We start from the raw sequence: 22,967 nt of genomic DNA on the forward strand, positions 1-22,967 counted from the left end.
GAATCTCTCGCGAGTATGATCCGTTACGTATTGTATGATAACAGTACTGAATTTTTCGTGAATGTGATCAATTACGTATTTCATGACATCAGAGCACTGATATTTCGAAATTATATTCCTAGTTGCGTCAGTTTGCTCTGATAAAATCCCATTTTCCCTCACCATACTAGTAACAGTCTTCTGAGTACGTTGTTGAACTGTATGGATAACAGTGTTAACTGTTATTTTTGAGAACAATGTTATGAATGATCATCTGCCTTCCTTCCCAAAGAATGCAATTTGTTTTTTCTTTACGTTTTACTATGTTTTTATACAAAACCGATGAGCTTGCTAAGAATTAGGACAAACCAAAATAACTGCCATGGTACACAGGATATCCTTTAAAGTATGCACAGCCTTTTTCAGTGTATTTCACTGACTCATCTACTTTCTGTATCTTTTACAGTTGTTCTTGGTAAACGGTTATTCGATTATTAAATATTATATATGTTATCAATATTTGTGTTGCTGGCTGTGATAAATGCATTTTTCTACCAGCCTTTGGGCATGACATGTTTTCAAGTTTTGTTTTTGATTCGCAGATGTGAGTACCTCCATTCTTTTATTTCTTGGTAAATGGGTTTGTTACAAAACTCTCACAACTGCTAGGCAGACTGAGCAAAATACATTTTGTTCGTCGTAGCAGGTCAGCCACTTGCGATTGGCTCAACTCTTTACTATACGAACAGTTATGTTTTGTTTTGAGAGATAATTAAAAACAAAATGAGCTGATGTGTATTATGACGGGCAAGTTAATCGAATGTATTTAAGAATAATAGTTTAACTTAGACATCTGTTTTGCCTGAATGACTTCTTGTGACATGACAACCTGACCAAATATCCTGCCCTGTGATTAGCCCAGATAAGAAAAGAGTCACTGCTAACATCAGTATGTGAAACATTTATTTTTAAATTTAAGTTTCTGATAATAAAGACCAATCAGTCTAGTATCTATTTAATTATGCTTCCTAGTAGCACAGCGGTGTATCCGCGAACTTACAGCACTAAAAACCGGGTTTCGATACTCATGGTGGGCAGAACACAAAGAACTCATTGTGTAGCTTTGTATTTACAAATTGTATTATTTTATTTTAATGTATTTTTGATGTAGTGAGGTGTTTGAAGACGTTGCGTTTTGTTGATTCTGAATAGACATAATATATGAACCACACGAAAGTAGTTCGTACTTGGTTATGTTTACTTTTTTTATATAAGGACTGACACTAATCGTTTAGGGAACCGGCCCCTTTGGCATTTACTAGAGATGCCAGATGATCAATATTGGAATATTTCCAAGCTTTTAACCTTGCCATATGATCAGTATGAAAATATTTCCAAGCTTTTAACCTCTAGAATTTATGATCCCCGTCACTGTACTGGTGCGTCAAAGATGTAGTCTGGAGAGATATAGCTGGTAGAGATATGTTACCAATCACTACTACTCTGATAGTAAGTGAATCAGAAGTAGCATGTCACGAAATAAGGAACGATCCAATACTAGATGTTGAAATCTCCCAAGTAGAGAGACCATCTATTGGTTTTGAGGTTCATCATGACATTCAGACAAAGCTGAGACTGTCACAAATACATACATTGCAGTAACGCGCTTTCTAAGCAAACCTCAATGCATCATCATACTTGCTTAGATGCAGAGGTGAATTATCGTAGCTCTACACTTTAACTGTTATTAAACTAATCAGATTAACTTGACAATATAATTATAATTAAATGGTTGTCCGTTACAAACCTTTGCAGGGTGTAGTGCGTTCAATCCTACTCAGCAGATAGCCTGATGTGGCTTTGCTATAAGAAAACACACACTCATTGTTTAACTGTCAGTAAAAAAGAATTTTAATTAAAATATCCGAGGTTCTAACACGCAACTGTATTAATGCCTAGACATAAAAAATGCAACATTCCATGTTGTTTCTGAACACAGTATAGCATGTGTTTGCTTTCTTATAGTAAAGCCACATCTGTCTCTCTGTTGTGTCCGCCGAGGCGTAAACAAACCCCTGATTTTAGCATTATAGCTGTACCACCAAGGAGTCCATAGTAAAGCAATGCAAGAGACCCAGTGGTATGTTTTATAGTTGGAATGCTATTGTGGGAGAGCTAAAATACAAGTTGTGCTAAGTAGAGAAACGACCTGTATACTGAATTGAAGGTAAAGCTTGATGACTTTAAATATTTAACTATTATACTGATAAGCTGTAGTGACTTTCTGTAAAAGCGTATACGAGCCTGTTGCCTCAAACTATGATGACATTTTCGTGATAAGAGTAATAGGATGTGGAATCTCTTAGGCTTAAGAAATATTCTGAGTGTCCTGAGTAGTAACGAACGCTTTTTCACTAAGATAAAAAAGAAGGAAGAGAGAGAGGTGTGAATTCCGTAAGAAAAATAAGTTTTAAAGTCAAACTAACACAACATTTATTCTTAACATGAGTGTACGTAGCAGCAGGTTAAAATACATCTCCGTTTACATTTTGATAAATTGACATATCACAAACGTAATTTCAGAAATATGCATTTAATACATTTCTCAAAACAAAGAAATTGGAAACATATCAACCAATCACAAAAATACACAGAAACGTTTTTCTATAATTTTGTTTCTTTCTTAATCGAATCTTTGTCCAACTGGTCATGGAAACTTCTCCAAAACATAATCTAAAAAATAGCTCAATTTAAAAATGCTTAATAGCAATAAGTAAAGTATGTTTTACAACGAAATAATTTGCTACGTGTTAATAAGTCTCAGTAGTTACTATTGTAACAGATGTCATAAAGTACGCAACGCAGCGGAAACATGTTCACAGTTTTCAGCTAAGAAGAAAAGAAAAAAAAAGCAGACCTGACACTAGCTGGTAAAGTATGATATTTATTTACAATGTTACGTATTTAATGCAAAAGCCTCAGAATAGAACAACACCATTATACTGACTTAAATGTTTCAGGAGAAAGTCTGTATTTTAAAAATATACATAGATAAGAATAATGTTATTCTTGTTCTGGTTTATATTTTAGAGCTCATAGAGTTTCAGTAATAAAATAGAAATTAAGACCAGAAATCAATCCAACCTGCTCTTTGTGTGAGCTTATATTTCCATGATTGTGTTTTAAAAGTACAATTTATGAAAACTTTCAAATATACTCATTAACCTTTTCTTATATAACTAAAGGCTTACTAAACCTTATTTTAGTCTTTTTCCAGTAACAATAGATGTCGCCATCATGATCTGGGATAAAAGTGCATTTATCAAACTGAAAATTATCGTGTTTTTTTGCTTTTTATGTTCATTCAGTTTGTTCTCATTATTTTAGCTGCTGCTTTTCCATTAATCCACCGGTGGGTCAGAGGTAAGTGCATGGACTTGCAACGATAAAACCATTGGTTTGATTGTACACAATGGACAGAGTACAGACAGTCTAGTGAGTGGTTTTGCACTAGAAAACATTAACTTAACAGTAACAGTAGAGATATTTGCTATTCAACTTTCATCCGTCCTTTGGTTCTCAGTTTCATTCGAATTGTTCATTATCGATTTGTAAGGAGTAAACTTATTGGTTAAAACGCTCACATCTTGAATGTTTATCCATTTGAGGAACACAATCAGCATTCTCACGCTAGTCTAAAATTTAACACTACAAATTATTAAAGGAAATCTAATTATAACTTAGTGTTCTAGCTTGGAGAACCACATGTTACTGTTACACGCTTGTTGCGAAGTTGTTACATCTCAAAACTGGTTTAAAAAGAGGCTATAGGATAAACGTGATTTTCGTTTACTTGGAGAAAAAATATAAATAATTTTGTGTGTTATTGAAAACAAAGGGATGGGTGTGTGTGCTGTTCTCACTGCGAGTATCGAAACCCGTTTATCTATCTGGTTGAATGAGTTCGCAGAGAAAACAAATAAGATTGTGGAGTTACAAAAATATTCCTGAAATTGGTTTATTTATTTGTAGTTAAGCACAAAGTTACGCAATGAGGTATTTGTGCTGTACCATCAAGTGTATTGAAACCATCTTTATAAGCGTTATAAATCTCTCGACTCACTACTGTGCCACTAGGAGGCTCCTCAAATGGAAAACAAATTTGCAATTCCCTTTATAATGGTATATAAATAAATTTCAAGATTACAAGGTAAACACCATTAAGGACCGAGGTTTTATATATCTGATTTCTCTAGTGAAATTATTCTGTTTACATTCCGTATGTTAATAATAACTAACGAAATTAAACTAACAATAACTGATATATTGTGTTCCTTCATTATTTATCAACATTTTGAGAATATTCTGTTATTTTCTGAGCAAGTCATAAAAAACCTCAATACAATATATAATGAAAATTAATTTGAAATATTAGAAACCAATACAATAATTTCTATAACCTGTAGCCCCCCGCTAGTACAGCGGTATGTCTACAATTTACAACGCTAAAATCAGGGGTTCGATTCCCCTCAGTGGGCTCAGCAGATACCCCGATGTGGCGTTGCTATAAAAAAACACACACACACTCTCTATAACCTATAAGGAGACAATCTAAAGCACTAACATATCTTTTTCGCAGTGCTAGGTTAAATGCAACGATAGAAACCGGGTTTCGATACCCTTGTGTAGCTTTGTGCTTAACTTCAAAATAAACAAATAAACCGTTCGAAATATGTGAAGAAACACATATAGAATTAAAACACTTTTGGAATATAGTGTAAGCCTCTCCAAGGTGTTACTATAGTAATTTCGCATGATTCACACGATTTTCATAGTGTTTCACAGGGTGTTTTCTATGTATTTTTTCCGGTAAAAAAACTTTACATTCCCTTAGTTACTTGTTAGACAGTTTGTTTTAATTTAATTTACAACAATATTTTCAAGATGTTCTGTTTATTATTTTGTCGGAGGAAGCTCGTAATTTAAGTAGATATAATTACGTGTAATTACTTTATTAGTCGACACAACTTATTTTTTGCAGTACCCACTTTTGGAATAAATTATTTAAAAGTAATATTTAAAATATTGAAATTTTTGTCAGTAATATAAACCTCTTCGTTCAAAACATGATTCCCTAAAAGCAATGTTGTGATACAAAACATCTCATCGTGAGAATATTTGGAACGTTTTTGTGCTGGTTGGCAGCCATTTCTTAGGCCTAATATGTGTAAACCACATATGTATGTTAAATACAAAAACGCTGGATAGTCAATATACTAAAATTGTGAATAGCACAATATAAGACTGAAATATATTCATTTATCAATTTTAATGATGTTTTCATTTTGGAAATAATTGAATGGTGAGTTTGAAGTCAAGATTCAAAGTTTTGTTTATACAATCTATTAAATTCCCATCATAATCCTATATAAAGTCTTTGTTAGAAGATGTATTATGATAAATGTTTCGTAGCAGTGAATAAAGTTGGGCATGTAAAGAGAAACATCATGTACAATATGTCATACTATCACGGTAATTTGAAACAAGAAATTACAGTATTTATTCATTTTGGTAATCAATTATAATGTTATTTTATAAAAGGCCCCACGATAGAAAATGTCGTTGCTGACATGTAAGTTTACCATAGCGATATAACTGTTTAGCAGAAAAGCTTGAATCTTGGCGCTGATGCTTAATTTACACACGTTTCTCCAAAGAACATTTTTTTCAATTTTCCACAGCACCGCATCTAAGCCTAAATTAAGTTAAAACTAGCAGCCCTTATGCAAATGTCCTGGTTCACAAATCTAATTAGTATAACTTAACAGAATTAAACTCATGTCTTGACTAAAGCTACGCAAGCATGAACAAACAAACGGTTGATGCGTGATATATTATACTGGCTCCAGGAAGAAAGGTTAAGGTTACAGTCCATATTTACTTTTATATTCAACTTTTATTGTATCATAAGAAAATTTTGAAGACTTTGGTTTGCGTGCTGTTACCAAGTCCAGAATTAAATTATCTCAGCGCGTGTTACTTTATCTAAGTCGTCTTACATAGATAGCCATACTAATTATATTCTCTATCGTCTGAATCTGAATTTGCTACTCACGAGGAATAATCCATTAAATCACGGAACTGCTGGTCTGATTCGCATAATTATCTTAAAGTCTTCTGTCAATATTGAAACTTTAAATTATTCTCATTAGCTGAACTACGCCTCTCATCTTTAAAGTCTGGATAAATCTAATTACTTGAAGGCAATAGAATCCAGAAGTCCAGCCAAGTTTTTGAAATAAATAAACTTATCATTCAATTTTCGTATGTTATTATTTGAAAAATCTTCGTTAATCTCAACTCTATGATTCAAAAACAACTAATAGCTAATTACTGGTTAGTAAGTCCACAAAAAACTCTCTGGTTGTGACACACAAAAAGTGATTGATATAACACCTGGCGACGACCGAAGAATTCACCGGTCGAAACAATGTTGAAATTATATTATTATAATGTAGTTAGCGATGTATACGTCTAAAACTCCGATCTCGGAAACTACTGCACCATTCATCACCGTACATAACTGTGTAATATTTTTGTAAGCAGACAGTATTATTATAGTTGAGTAATAAATAACACAACTGAAATTTCCACACAAAAAAATGACATGTTTCAGATTTACCGAACAAAAATTGCAAAAACGGATTACGTTTGAAATATAAAACAATAATGAACAAACTTTAAAAAGTTATTTTATTTTCATAAGTGTTGCAACAGAAAAGCAAGGCTCTTTCATTGATAAATACTTCAATAGAATCTACTCTGTGGTGTAATAATGTGATGATATCTAATTTTAATACTAGAATTGCAATAAAATTACTTCTCTCCTGAATGGTGAATATTATTGAATGTCAAATATGAGTACATTATTATAGAACTTCCAGACATTTTCAGAAAAGGGCAAAAGCCTAATAGGCTTCAGCAGGAACTAGTAGTTATACCTGTCCAGAAGGTGCGTATTTTTATTAATACACGTAATAAAAACAAAAGTAATAGTCAATACAATTATATCATTAATAATACTAACTCTTCATCTTCATTGGTTTGAAATTTGCGCAACGCTACACGAGGACTATCTGCGCTAGCCGTCTCTAATTTAGCAGTGTAAGATTAGAGGGAAGACAGCTAGTCATCACCACCCATCGCCAACTCTTGGGCTACTCTTTTACCAACGAATAATTGGATTGACCATAACGTTATAATGCCCCCATAGCTGAAAGGACCAGTATGTTTGGTGTGCCGAGGAATCGAATCCCCGACCCTCAAATTACGAGTCCAGTGCCTTTACTTCCTGGCCATGCCTAGCCGCTCTCATCTTAATTATTCCGCAAAACCACAAAAATATATGTGTATTACTACATGTTTAAAATAATCATTAAACATGAAATAGACTATTAAAGTTGTATTGAAATATTCACATAAGAACAATTTTAACACATCTTGAAACTATCGTGTTTTCGAACAATACATAGTCGTTTAATACTTAGAAATTTTATGTTTTGTGCATTTAATACAACATGGATAACTTATACCGTCAGATCAAAACTATTATCATTTTACTGAAAGGTTCTTATCAAATTAATTTATTGATATTTCAATACTTTCTTTTGTTTCTTCTAGGATCTTTGAAGCCAGAATTGAATTTATTTATAAATGCCAGAGATTAGTGCTTCAACTACCAACAGTGCTTATAGGTACAAAAAAGATCAAAAGTGCATAACTAAGATGTCACGTAATCACAAGATTCCATTTTCACGAGCTGAAAAGTTTGAAATGTATTTTCCTTGAATATTCCACTTATCACGTCACCTTTTTGCGACCATATTTTTTAGGACGTCATCGTATTTATTTAGTGCTAGTAATCCAGACAAGACTTCACATCCTTGGATTTGAAATTGGACTCAAACTTTGCACGCGAACTCAAAGGCTGTTCGTCTCTTTGATCCTGGGCTTGAAGTTGGGAAAATAAAAATAAAAATGTCACATGGACTGAAGCTCAATACATGTCAATTGTGCAAAACCAGATGTTGATAACCAATGATATATTTATTGAAATATCAAACATAGCAATTCAACAACTGCTGAAGAATATTAATGTACAAGCTGAAGTATTGATTAGCTAAGAACCTATTATTACTGTTGTATTATTGCTCAACAATAACAAAAAATGGTTGCGTTATATAATAAAACATTATGTAAGATTCAAGTCAAAAGGAATGGCTTTACTGAATGAAATACAAGTAAAAAGTTACTTAAATTTTGAAATTTCATACACAGATAATTTGCAAATAACTCTGACAAAACAACTTCTGTGCATGTGTGTGTGTGAATAAGACTACTAACCAAATAATAAAAAAGTAATAGGTTAAAACATTTCATCGGTAAAGTATATTTTTAGATAAATAACATAGTGTAGCATTAATTCTTTACGAATGTTTTGAGATTAATTTGACATTTCAGCAATTGTTGAAATGATGCAAGAAGCTAAGATCCATAAAAAAGTGATTGTGTTAAGTTCATGTTTCACTGTGAAACATCTACACTCCTTTATGGGTTTAAATTCTCAGATTCTTCACACATAAGTTAATAACCAAGGAAATAAAAAAACAACATTATTAATCCTTTTGTTCACTTTTTCTTACCTGGAAAACACTTTCTTCTTAAATAATTGCGTGGTAATGCTTCGGTTTTTATACACACCAAAAGGAAAACAAATAAAACTTGACATAAGCCCCTCATGTTTCCACATAATAATTGCTTCGTCCTTGACTTCTGAAAAGGATCAGAATGATATATTATTTGTATTATCCATATTCTAATTCACAAGAATCGAATATGGATTCATTATCTGTAAGTCTTCGTTATTAATTTAAGAAAAATAGCATTGACGTGACAGTGACCTTTTTACTGTTGAAATTTCATTGAAATATTTCACAGAACTCCTGAAGGTGATAAAGATATAATCAAATGAGCAAACATACTGAAAAGTGGACGTGATGGTTTACAGTAAACTTTAATTATCACGACAGACTGACTTAATTAGAGTAATGTACTTTAAAAAATGGATTATTTATATAGGAATGATATTACATTATGAAGAAGTTGGTTGGCTACATTCAGCTAAAATAAAACATCATAAAGACTTCTACAACCTTTATGTAATGATCGATGAGTCAATATGTGTTGGTGTCACTAACAATTTCATAAGATAATAGAATAACTTAATTAAAATAATGTATAAATTATCTAAGTAAATTAACTAATAAAAAACAATTACGAAACTTTACAAAATTTATTTTGGTGACTTGTATCATGTGATACAACATGATAATAAACAGCACTTCACCTTGGTTACGCTACTTTTATTACACCTAGAACTTAGAGAAAACTCTACTTTACTGAATTAAGAAGAAAATGTTTCTTTAGGTTTAATGTTTAGTATAAATGTGAGGAAACATATTTAGAGATATTGAGCTGTTTCGAAACTAAAAAATCCCAACTAATGTATGACAATAAAAATAATATTCCTATATCAAAAATGAGCCCCAAAGACAATCTAGTCGACAAATCATAATATATTTATTTTCATTTTCTGTAGCTTATGTTTATTTATTTGTAATTAAGCACAAGCCTGCACAATGGGCTATCTGTTTCTAGCGTTGTGAGTCCGCAGACATATCGCTGTTCTACTAGGGGGCTTTTCTGTAGCTACTCTTTAAAATTCTTTTCTTTCTGTTTCCATAACATCCCTCTCTGTGTGTTTGTGCCTGGAGGCATGTAGGTACGATCACTTGTCTATTAGTGTGTGAGCACATTCGAGATCAGATGTAACGCACTTTACCTAGTTGGGCCAAAAGGTCATAAATTCATCATAGTTCACACACAATGACAGGCATATGGGAAGGACGTCAGATAGAAATGATGAGACATAACAAAAGAATTGAAACATGTTCAATTGTATATCAAAGGGCGACGTTTATTATTTAATATGTTTTCTCAGTTATATTCATTATTTTTTTACGGTAAGCTTTCTAGCCTACGGAGAGATTGCAGACAAATATAATAACCTTTGGCCTAACGTGCTCTCTCTCACCCTCTAAAACACATGATTCAATTGTTAAAGATATTTATTCAATACACAAAAGATGGGAAAAACACAAATGTTTTTAAAAAATTGAAGAGAAATGCAGACGTCGATTGGACGGCAAATTTGAGATTATTGTATTGTCTAATAATTAAAAAGTATTCATGATTTTAAGTTTATTTCTATAATACCTACAATACTAGGATCCGTAATGAATTATATTTACGACTGTTACACGTTTTTTTATTTGTTTTGAATTTCGCGCAAAACTTCTCGAGGGCTATCTAAAAAAACACTCCCTAATTCAGCAGTGATAAACTAGAAATAGGCAACATCACCCATCGCCAACTCTTCGGCTGCTTTACAAACGAACAGTGGTATTAATCGCTCATGATAACGTCCCCACAGCTGAAAAGGAGCGTGTATTCAATAACATAGGTTCGAACCCGCAATCTACAAAGTACAAGTCGAGAGTCTTAACCGCAAGGGTATTTCAAGTCAATTCTATATGTGAAAATACGGTTGTTGTTTTCTTAGTTCAAATTACACAATGAGCTATCTTAACACTACCCACCGTCAGAACTCAAACCCTGGAGCTTGTTGTTGTACATATACAAAATTACTTGTAACACGTCAGATAATAGAGGCGAGTTTTGTATCTATATGAACACATTACTGTTCGCGAATGAGACATGTTTATTCCCTCACGTACGTTACGGCTAAGCCTAACCAAGAATGGTGTTTTTTTAATTTTTTAGCCTCTAGAGAAAAAAAATAGTGACGACAGATATGTCTTCATTACCAGTAGCTTTCTTTATAAGTTAAATTCTTCCGATTAACACTTGCATCTTTATTTCATTTTTACGTTGCTATGTTAACTCTGTCCTTAAATATGACGTTATTATTAATTCTAAGCTTCCAAATAAGGTATTTCATGCTATATATGTGTATATATATGTATAAGTTAGGTAAGCCATTAAGTAAGTTACAATTTTTTTCAACAGACTACATTAAAAAGAAATGATATAATGAGGTTTACACAACATATCTCAGTGTTAGATGAAATATAAATATATTTAATTATGTAGAGAAGGAAACTTAAAAACTTGATAAATAAGTAAATAGATAAATAATAAAAACTACTTGAAAAAAGAAGAACGCATTTTTATTTTTTCAAGTATATTCTTTTATTTGTATATTATTTCCTATCAACAAAATTGAATTATACACACACATACATATATATATACCAGATAATTAAGAATTTCATATTTACTGCGTATTGTTTTTCACGGTTTTCGGGACTAAATATTTCATGTTACGTGAGTATTAAAGAGATACAGCAGGTTACGTGGTTTTTGTATGCATAAAAATAAGATATGACATGTTCATTGAGTATTGGGAATAAGATTTATATAACTGTGGTATATTCAAGACTCACGTGCTTTATGTTCTACACGTATAGATTTAAAAACGGTACTTCCCAGCACTATGGAGACGGAAATGTGTCATTTTTCTTATTTATATGACTGGAGTATTTATGGTTTAGTTTATAATTAATTTTCCTTTTCTAGATTAATTTTACTTGTAAGACAATCCAAAGAAAAATCTAATTTCATTTTGGAAAATTATTATTTTATTTTAAACGTGAAAATTTCGTGGGTACATGTGTAATACATATAAATAACTGGAACGTAACTAGTTCTTGTCCTGAGAAGACCTGACAATAAAACTCGCTAGGTCTGAGAAGAACTTTATAAATATACACTTCAGTTTGTCAACTACTATCTCGTCATATGATGATAAACAAAAAAGAAATTCATATCTATCTTTACATATCGTTAGATGATATGTTCAGATTTGCAGTTTATAAAAATCACCTGAATCCTAACGTCCAAAGAAACAGTAAATACCATAGTATATTATACACAAGAGATTCTTATATAACTTGTATTACAGAAACAAGATATCATTTTCTACACACAAAACATGTTAGATTACTATAGTGTTGAGGAGATAGGCACTTAAAAATAACGTTTCAACATAGGTACGACCTATTTTTCTCCGTCGTTCCTAGAACCTCATCATAATTGGTCAGTAACATTTTGGTGGTAAATTATTTTCATCCAACTTCAATTATAATCTAATCTAATTGAAAACCAATGTCGCCCGCAGTCGCCATTTTATAAATGTGTTCGTTCTCTATCTCTCATGTAAACAAGAACATTTCATAGGGATAGCGACAGACGAATATTGAACTATTAGTATGGTTATTGGATGACATTAGTTTATTAGTATCCCCCACCACATGCTCAAATTTATTGATTCATTTGTGATATTTACCAAAATGTTTTATAAATATAATACTTTAACATGGGTTTATATATTATCAGTTACAGTTGTGTTTAGTCTTCTTTAAATTAACAAATAAAGACATAATAGATCACATTTACGTGAAATGATCAAATACTGTTATGCTTGAACAGAGAAGTTTCAACTTAAAAAATATACAAAATTGACTTGTATTCTGTAAAATTAAAAGCTGTCTATTCAGTGAACAATAAAGGACAATGTTAATCACTTTAACGTCTTTCTAGATTGTGAAATTATTTTTGTTCCCGTCTAGCTGTTGGCTTATTAATAGTAAATTAACAATAATGAGAACAATAAATATAAAATTTATACAAACAGGACGTTTAAAATGCCGTCGTTTATTTTTATAAACATTCGAGAGTGTCATGTTTATTTTCTATCATCAAGTTACGTTTTTAAGTGAGTGAAACCATTCAAGTCATTAACAAAAATATTTCTAAATTAGAGCATCGTATCAACTTTCCTATTGCTTCACAATGCTTCTCCAGCTTTTAGTGTTTAAACCGTAACCTTATTAAGACTAGTTTCCATGTTTACCAAAGTTGAACGTACTTATTGAAGTATAAATAATAAGGCTTTCTTTTACTTTTATTCTTTACAAACACAAATTAAAGCCATATAGAACGGAAACGTTTCTCAACATGTATCTGATGGATTAAAAAAAATGTCCATCAATTCAGTTCTCCCACATAATAGATCAGCACACTCACGTGTTTAGAACTAGGACAAACTATCGTGGTAAAAGTTTAGATCGAGGGATCTAAAGTTGTTTGTTTTGAATTTCGCGCAAAGCTACACGAGGGTTATCTACACTAGCTGTCCATAACTTAGCAGTGTAAGACTACAGGGAAGGCAACTAGTCACCACAACTGATCGACAACGCTTGGGCTACTCTTTTAACAATAAATAGTAGGATTGGTCGTTACATTATAACGCCCCCACTGCTGAAAGGGCGAGCATGTTTGATGTGACGGGGGTTCGAACCGGTGACCCTCAGATTACAACACGAGTGCCTCAATCACCTGGCCATGCCGGGCAGGATCTAAAGTGACAGAACTTCCAGTTTCAAACGAGCATGATTCCAAGCGACGTAAACTTGCTACTGACATTGTTTTTTTCAGGCGGATTTCGCTCAGCGTTTCCCACTGAATCTGTATTAGTTTCAGGGTAAGAATTTTATATATTGTCAGCATCTGTTTCGTCTCCAAGCATTAAGATATATATATAAGTGTGTGTATTTTTAAGCATCGTTTTCTTAATTGTTGTTTGTGTGTGTGTGTAACCTGTTAAAAGGTTCCTTGTCATTTAACGATATAATCTTAATAATTGGTGTTCCATAGAATTTCTATTTAGTTTTTATAAACAACATCAGGTTGCTATAAGCAACATGGGGTTGCTAAAAAGATATGTAGATAACCATGATTAGTTTAACTTGTATAGTATTATGACTAGTTAAGTAATACTTTATAAGAAAACGATAAATATTTTTACCAGTATGATAGTATAACTAACTAGTTCGTACATTAGAAAGAACTGTGTAACCAGAAAACGTTTAAATAATGCACGAACACAATATCCTCATGTACAGTCAACATGAGTTCCCGTCTCTACGGTTTTTTCGACGGCTTTAGCAGTGACGGCGTGCTCTAACTGACGGCAATATGTGTGTTATTTTTCGTGCATTTTTCACCCGTGCTCAACCGGCGATAATATTCCAAGACGTTCGTGCGCGATATGGCACGGGATCCTTTTCGTGTGAGAAGCCTGAGATCAGTCTAACCATAAGGAGAGTCTGTTCAGCGCCGGTTAAAGAAGCTAACGTGTTCCAGACAATACCATCAACTAACGAGAAAAATTTTGCCGATTTAGCTTTCCCCTTTTCTACTAGTTTGAATTTAGGGTAATTGTAAAGGTAAGTATTCAGCTATTTGTTTATATGTAGGTATAGGAATCAACTTACTTCGTGATCCAGTTTTATCACATTTGTCCAATGAACTAATAAAGAGCGGTGTGTTCTTACTTTAATCCTGATTTAATATACATTTTTGTTTCAATATCACATATACAAGCTATGAACGAACAAGTTTTACGTAATTAAAAATATCCTTTCGATAAATAGTGAGATCACAACTAAGATAGTAACTTTCATTTAAGCCGATTCTATATACCAAACTGAAAGTATGTAATATCTTAAATCAATACATAACAAAAAGAAAAGTCATGATGCATTGTAACACCAGTTGATGATTTGTAACACCAGGTGAGGATATTTTCAGCCAAGATTTCCAAATTATTCAATTTTACATCAAACTTAAAATTTTATCCGGATAGGAATACTGTCTTTTCAAATTGAGCTAAATCGTGTACGAAATAGGCTAAACAGAAAATACAGATCCCTCTAGTGTTCAGTTAGAGCCGTTCCGAATTTTTCAACTGCTTACTGGCGGAGAGTCAGTTACTCAACAGCATACCTTGCTGCAAGTACTTTGAATTTAATAACATGATTGACTCTTATTCTTACAAAACACCCACAGCAGAAAGTACGGATCCAACACGTTAACCAATAGGCCAGGCGCCACCATTTCTCTTAATTTCTTAAAACATTTAACTAAAAGAGATAGAATATATTTAATTAATAATTAAACCAAAACATAAGTACTTCTATAAAATTTTTCAGTCTACTGTTCATAAGGAAACAGGAGCTTTTCATTCAATGTGGTGTTATGATAAGCTGGTCTTATAATTTATATTAAAAAAGGCAAATTTGTTTATCCAGTATGGTGTTATCCTTATAATATTTTAATCAACAATAAAACAAAACTTAAATATATTTATAAACGGTTTCGATTTATTTAACTTATAAAAACTGTTCAACACAGTGCGACTGAAAACAGTCTACACACACACAGAGAAACAGAAAAGTTACATGATATATCTGTGAATTTGTGTATTTTATGGATAGCTTAAAAAGGTAAATTGCTGGAATGTTTGAGCTCGTAGATGTGGTAATCAATCACGTTGATGGATTTTTAGTGAAAGCAAAAACAAAGTAACCACACAAATGTGAAACGTTGGTGCTAGAAATTCAAGAAGGTGGAATAAAAGATAGAAAACACATATATATATATGTATGTATATATCCATGTTTTATTAATGTTATTTTTATACATCTTAAGTGCACAGTTGACTTCACGTCAAACGCACATTGAGCACTATTGTCGTTTCTGTCACTTATAAGAGCTGAGAAATGGACTAAGTCAGGTTCTTTCAGCGGACCACAGGGAGACTTAACGCTGGTGAAAGCCGCGTATTTACCCAGTTTTCAAGTGTTTCACTCGAGGGATTTCCGTTACGTTCACAGAGGGATAAATTATGATGATTTCAATTACTTCAGCAATAATCTGGTAATACCCGGGCCCGCTAGCATCAAATTCCCAGAGGCTAGAATGTGTTAGAGCTCTGGTGATGCGCCGAGAAGAGCTGAAATATATGGCATTTTCGCTGTATCAACCAGTATCGTCATACTGAGAAGACGGGAGAAAGATGCCATAGTGGTATCTCCTTGCCTCTCTCGAACTTTTCTACTCAGAGAGACAGGATTACCTTCTTTCATCAGTAACATTTTCTTTTCAGAGAACTCATTCATTGAAAAAAAAAAAAGACCTCGGGCGAATGGAAATACCATTCGTCGATGTAGAAAAAGAAATATTCTGTCTCGATAAAGAGGAAGAATGACAATTTGGTAGCATAATGATGTAACACACGTAAATATTAACTGGAGAAATTTACTGTACGATAAATGTGTTTCCCCGCGTTGACACTTCAAGTAGTTTCAATTAATGTTTTATTGTTCAGGAGAAGTCGTATAGAACTTTTGCTAATATCGTTCTTAATGAGGAAGTTCTATCAGTAATGTGCACGATGTTGGAAGAGACTGTTTCAGTCTATGCATTTTATACCTAATCATTATTATTATTATTATTAAAGTCAGTGTATTGTTATGAAATACGTTCATTATGAACTCACTGACTCTTACCAAAATATAATCCTCCGCTGGTACAGCGGTAAGTCTACGGATTTACGACGCTAAAATCAGGGTTTCGTGGACTCAGGAGATAGCCCGATGTGACTTTGCTAAGAGAAAACACACACACCAAAATATATTTTAATGATGTCTCGAAGATGTCATTAGACCAAGAGTAAAATAATCTTAGCTAAAGGTTATATACGCTGTATAACTCCGAAGAGTAAGTTTGAGTTTTTAGACGCACTAACCTCGAATGTCTATTGTACAATAAACTGATTCTTACGATTGTAGGTACAACACGTTGATGGGGGGAGGGGACATTCATGAAATGTCGGGTATTAACATGCTCAATCATTAATTTATTTTGAAGTGCAGCTGGAGATGTTTTGTTGCACAATTCAGTCAGTAGCTGGGACAACATTGGGAATAGAAATGTTTGCGAAAATTATAGACAATGTACAGTGTGTTATGACAAGTTGAAAAGCGCAGCAAACGTAAAATCTGGCGGCTCGTAACATGTGCAACAATGTGGCTGTTTTCTTACATCACATAAAGTCTAATTAACATTGGCTTCTAAATAATAAGTGTACGGTAACGAGTTCCTTTATCTTTTTCTTTGTGTTAGCCTTATGTTAGACTTTTTTGTCATTGAAATTCATTTACTTTTAGCAAATGTTGATACGTCCGTCCGTCCAAGTAACTGTTGCATGTGTTAAAAAGATAAGCATTAAAGTTGCTTTGTACCTATAGAAAGTTCGTTAATAACAGGGGCTGTTAAACTTCTTGCAAAACAGATAGTTTTAAGAACGTGTAAAAGTTATAGATGGACAGTTTAATCCTCAAGTTTCGACTTGTTTTATACCTTTTCATCGTGGAGTCCACTTATTTTATTATAATGGGTAGTTTACATTTTTAGCCTATTACATTACCCAGTGTAAGAAACTAACTAAAACAGTAGCGTGGATTCAGAAGTTTTGTATGTAAAATATACAAACAAATCCAGCAAAAATAACAGAATTAATTGCAATACTGCTAGTATCTTTGTATGATTCACCAGCAAATTGATACTTCAATGGTTAAGAAACCTTTGTTTGAATAAACTAATCCAGTAAGTAAAATTTGCACGTTCACATTTTACAAGCTGAATGAAACGAAATGTTGATTTTGAGGCATATTCACTTTTGGTACTAAGTAGAAGAATACAACATTTTCACTTCATGAAAATAAAACATGCGTAATCGCACTTTTTAAGGGATGAGTTAATGTTCTGAGAAGTACGTTTACTTCATATAACTGTAAATTGTATAAGTAACACGTGTATTGGTATTATTATTAAAATAACAACACTGGGTATCAGGAAGATAAACAGCTGATGTAAAAGTTATAAATATTACCAAGTTATCAAACCTGGGCAACGGCACAACTGAAGGAAATACTCTATTACGAGTTATGTAAAAAATCCACAAATACAATAAAAGACAACAAATAGGGCAAGTTTCACATGGTGTTTTGAGCAAGAATTTAAAGTTACAGCAACTGCTACAACAAGCCAAGACGTCAAGTGCAATTGACCAACTAGTACTGTAGATTTTGTCAACTAAACAGTTAACGCTACCGCTGCTTTAGATAGCACCACCTAATGCCATAGGTTCTATCAACTAAACAGTTAACGCTACCGCTGCTTTAGATAGACTGACCACTTAATGCCATGGGTTCTGTCAACTAAACATTTAACACTACCGCTGCTTTTGATACTGACCACTTAATGCTACAGGTTCTGTCAACTAAACAGTTAACACTACCGCTACTTTAGATAGACTGACCACTTAATGCTATGGGTTCTGTCAACTAAGCATTTAACACTGCCGCTACTTTATATAGACTACCCGACCACTAACTACCATTGACTCTATCAACTAAACAGTTAACACTACCGCTGCTTTAGATAGGCTGACCACTTAATGCCATGGGTTCTGTCAAATAAACAGTTAATACTACCGCTGCTTTAGATAGACTGACCACTTAATGCCATGGGTTCTATCAACTAAAACAGTTAACACTACTTGCTTGTGCTGAGAGATTAACTGAATAACAGTTGCTGCTATCAACATATTAACCCGATGTAACCACTATTGTGGTCAATAGACTGACCATCTAAAATTATTGTTTCTGATAACAGAGTGACCGCTTAATACTGTCGCTGCTATCGATAAGCGATCAATTACTCCTGGCAGTAAACACCATAGTTATAGTAGCTGCCAATAAACATTCAGATTATAATGGAAGCTAGCTGAGTGCTAATTTAAAACTAGTATTTTGCACTGTCACTTCATGTGCATCGCTTACCCGTTTTAAATCATACATAAGTATTTTTCATGAAGTCATTTGCATTCAGAGACTAAATAAGTTACTGATATTATTTTTATATTACATTTTTACGGAATATGTATGAAACTATCAACGAGAATTATGAACAAGTTGCACCTTTACATTTCGCGCTGCTAAGAACAATATAAGAAATACGAACTGCTGTGTAAAAACATCAACTGAAACTAGTTCACTGTATAAGTGTAATATGAGTGAAATAGTATGTTATTACGAAGGAAGAAAAATCAGACGGGTTTACGCTATTTTACGTATAGAATTTAAATTTATTGTACAATTTCGCAAGATTAGACGTGTCATTTGAGATAGGATGTGTAAGACATTTACTCTTAAAATTACACAATTTTAAACATAATGTAGAACAACTTGCATGACAAAAATTAAAATATACAGAGCCACATTGTTATATGTATTACAGAATAATTTGCTGATGTGAAATAATTGAATCGTACGCTTTCACACTCATAGATGTAACATTGAAAAATTCGTAATTCCGAAAATCGTGGAACGTATAATACTTTCATAGCACTGGATATAAAATACAATAAATCGCTTGTTTGAAAGAACTTCTAACATATAGTTTCTATTGTTATACATAATACAGAGCGATTTACATGTGTGAAAAAATGAAATGTACAGTTTAACGTCACAAAATGTAATAGGCAATAATATTTTTTTTTCTGTGTGAAAAATAGAACATAAATTTCATAATATTAGGCAAAATATTGGCAAATTTGTTTATTTAAAATAATTTGGAACACAATGTTTCATAATATTAGGAATAACATCGTAGTAATTGTTTGTTGTAAAAAAATTGGAATATAAGTTTCATACTGTTTAGACAAAATAAGGTACATTTCTCTGTTGTAAAGAACTGGAAACAATTACGTGGTGTTTGACATAATAGAGAAGAAAGTACTTATTTTAGAGGCTTAAAACATACAGCTATGTACTACTAGAATATATGAAATAATACTGATTAACATTTAGAATGCATTAAAACACACTAGAAAACACGATTGTAGATATCTATTAAAATCTTTTAAGTAATTAACCAATTATTATCTAGCATAATTCTTACTTTATAACATGAAACTCTATTTCAAACCTCGTGATCTGGATACCTTAAAAGATATATCTTTGGTAAAAAGAATGTTCATGTATAGATGTATTATATTATATATTACAACAGTAAAGAAAATTTATTATAATAAAGGCAGGATTCTTAACTTAGTAACGGTATTGTTGAAAATAAAAAGTTTAGTTTTTTGACATATAAAAGATAAAAGTAAACAAGCTCTGTTGATTATATGCTGTTTCAATTTTCACCATCTCTGTGGCGGTAGAACGATCAGGAAGGCGGAGTCTTTTAAATAAGGACACTTTAGTGGGTGGAGACACGGCTCATAACCCTAGTTGAGGCGGTGCTGAGTATAATTGTAAAGAAAGTCGAGCGTTCAAGAATGCAGCTGTATACCTCTCTATAAACTTAACCTGATCAGAAAAAATTGGGGGTTGGTATCGAAGCTGGATGTAACGATAAACTCGTAAAACAGAGCGAAAATACACAAAAATATAGATCAAACTTTACTCATTAAGAGTAGCAAAATCAAGCGACGTTATAACTGCATATCTATCTTATTAGCCTATTCGCTACCACCAGTTTTCGGCGTCTGTTAAGTTTACTATAAGTTTGATTCATTCAAGAATTATGTTCTTAAACTTTGCTGTTCCAGTTTATGTTTAAAAGTCCGTGAAATTGAAATGTGTGTTTAAATTTGCACGAGAAGCAGTATTTTATCATTTATATAATAATCTCTCTCTTTGAGGGAAAATAGAAAAACACTATCACAGTTTGCTTGATAACGTGAAGTTTATCGAGACTCGAAAATAGAGAAACACTTTTAAATGTATTTTTGTAATTATTGTATTTATTAAATCTGTTGCAACGAGTTAACGTTTTATAGGAATTTACTTACTCGTCGATAATAGATTGCTTTAAGACTTCCGGTCGCTAATTAAGTAAATTAACTTTAAATAAGATGTTTTACAGACGGCTGAGTCTTAGCTGTCAATTCACAACCAGCGCATTAGTTTGAGATATGTTATTCAGTAGGTAAGGGATTGATATCATAGTAACAGTATCACTGTTATGAGAGTTAGAACAACTTATAACTGAAGATGTTAGGCATATAGATTACAAACAAATAGAAGCGGTTTCTATGTGTATTTTTTCACAGTTTGGTATATACCGACCAGTATGCAATTGTAAAATTATTTTTACTAAAAGAAGTAAAAGAGCAATCTAGTTTAATATTTATCTAACAGATTTTCTGAACAAGTGACAAACGTTAATCTAGAGCAATCTAGTTTAACATTTATCTGACAGATTTTCTGAACAAGTGACAAACGATAATTTATTGAACTATATAAGTCTTCAAATGTGAATAAGATTATACGATGTGTTATACTACTAACATTATATATGCTTTGTTAATAAACAATTTATAAATTCATGACAAATTATCATCCGATTAAAACTCTAGCAATAGTAATAAAATGTTAATATGTTTGAGATAAATGACTTATTTTTATTGCTGTCTTCAATTTGTATAAAGGAGCATTGATGGAATTGTGCTAATGTATCAGAAAACAGTTAAAATGCATGTTAGTAAGCCTATTTATTTAAATAATCAGTTTTGCTCTTTGATCCTTCAGTATGAATTCGATTATTTGCCACTTTTGAACCTGCGTTGAGCAAATGAATAAACATTTATAGATTGAACGATATTAAGTCCCTTGAATTTTTATGTTGCGTATATCTTGAAAGGAAACTAGTTTATTTTTTATAAAGTTAGTTTCGTAGGTATTATTGGTTATAATGTTTAAGACAATTTTTGATCAATTATCGTCAGTTAGTTTCTTTTCTTTATCAAAACATGAATTTCATGAACAGAAGATAAAGTAAGGTCTAACTATATTTTTGATTCGCTTTTTCCTCCATAACAGATTAATTTCGCAGAATTCACAGCTGAAAATAAATAAAATAGGTCTCACATAGTGATGGGATATAAACAACTATTATTATTATTATTATTAGGCTTATGAACAATATTTTTCATTATTAACTCAATTCATGGTTTTATAAGTTTAAATTAAATAGCCTAAATTGATTTAACCTCGTGAAATATTAACTTGTTAACAGTGAGAATAATTAATTAATGATTCAGTTAATTCTAAGCTTTATAGTTTTTACTTTTATCGTGTACTTGAATTTATGACATTAAGCTCTTCTATTCAGTTTCTTGTGAAAAACAGGCTTGATTAATATATAACTAAATTTATAAGTTCTGGTATACATACATACATAAATTTTAATTTCCAACCACCGTGACAAAAAATTATAATTAAAACTTGTAAAAAAGCGGTGATTACATCATTAAACCAGTATTTATTTCACTGCATAAATTTTAATAAATTATTAACATGTTCAACATATGTAACATGATTGTTCTGTGTTAATAGAAAGGATAAAATAGCATAAAACAACAAAAAATAAACATAATATTCGCCAGAGTAATATTTATATAGTGTAAGTAAAAAAGGTAATATATAATTTTAGTAACATTGTAAAACTTTCATTAAAGTCTGTTTTGTTACAGCGAAAAAAAAAACGCATTAACTTTGCTTTCATTTTTGACTTGTTTGAATAGTTAGGATTAAATTAGTAGGAATGCCTAAAGATCAATGTACTGGGCTGAGGAACGAAGGTCCAAATTTCAAATCAAAATATTTCCGTGAATAGGCTCTGCACTTTCAAGAGAGGAGATATTACAACTCTAGCAGTATCTTCCACTATTCACTCAAAAGTAACCGTACAGGCAACGGGCCTTTCTGACTGGATGCCCTCACTTTGGTCAGTAAATCTACATTACTGATTTTCATGCCTGAGCCTTAGGGTTACTTAACTCATGTGTTATACAATGCTTAAAACATAAAATACCCAATCAGGATCATTCTTATAAAAGTATTAAAGGCTGAAATTAATACGTTAATATT

General features: G+C 32.2%; 1 protein-coding gene across 3 annotated transcripts in view; it reads right to left on the reverse strand.

The window, feature by feature from the left end:
• Positions 1–2,635: 2,635 nt before the first annotated feature.
• Positions 2,636–22,967, reverse strand: part of LOC143222837 (uncharacterized) — a 49,633-nt gene continuing 29,301 nt past the window's right edge. For all 3 annotated transcript variants that reach the window (XM_076449919.1, XM_076449921.1, XM_076449920.1), the window contains 2 exons: positions 8,682–8,811; positions 2,636–7,989 (listed from right to left, as the gene is read on the reverse strand). In XM_076449919.1, the coding sequence (XP_076306034.1) occupies positions 7,895–7,989; positions 8,682–8,811 (225 nt within the window). In that variant the 3' untranslated portion in view covers positions 2,636–7,894. The remainder of the gene's footprint in view (positions 7,990–8,681; positions 8,812–22,967) is intronic.

Source organism: Tachypleus tridentatus, chromosome 8, assembly GCF_004210375.1.
Source record: "Tachypleus tridentatus isolate NWPU-2018 chromosome 8, ASM421037v1, whole genome shotgun sequence".
Classification (NCBI taxonomy): Eukaryota; Metazoa; Arthropoda; class Merostomata; order Xiphosura; family Limulidae; genus Tachypleus; species Tachypleus tridentatus.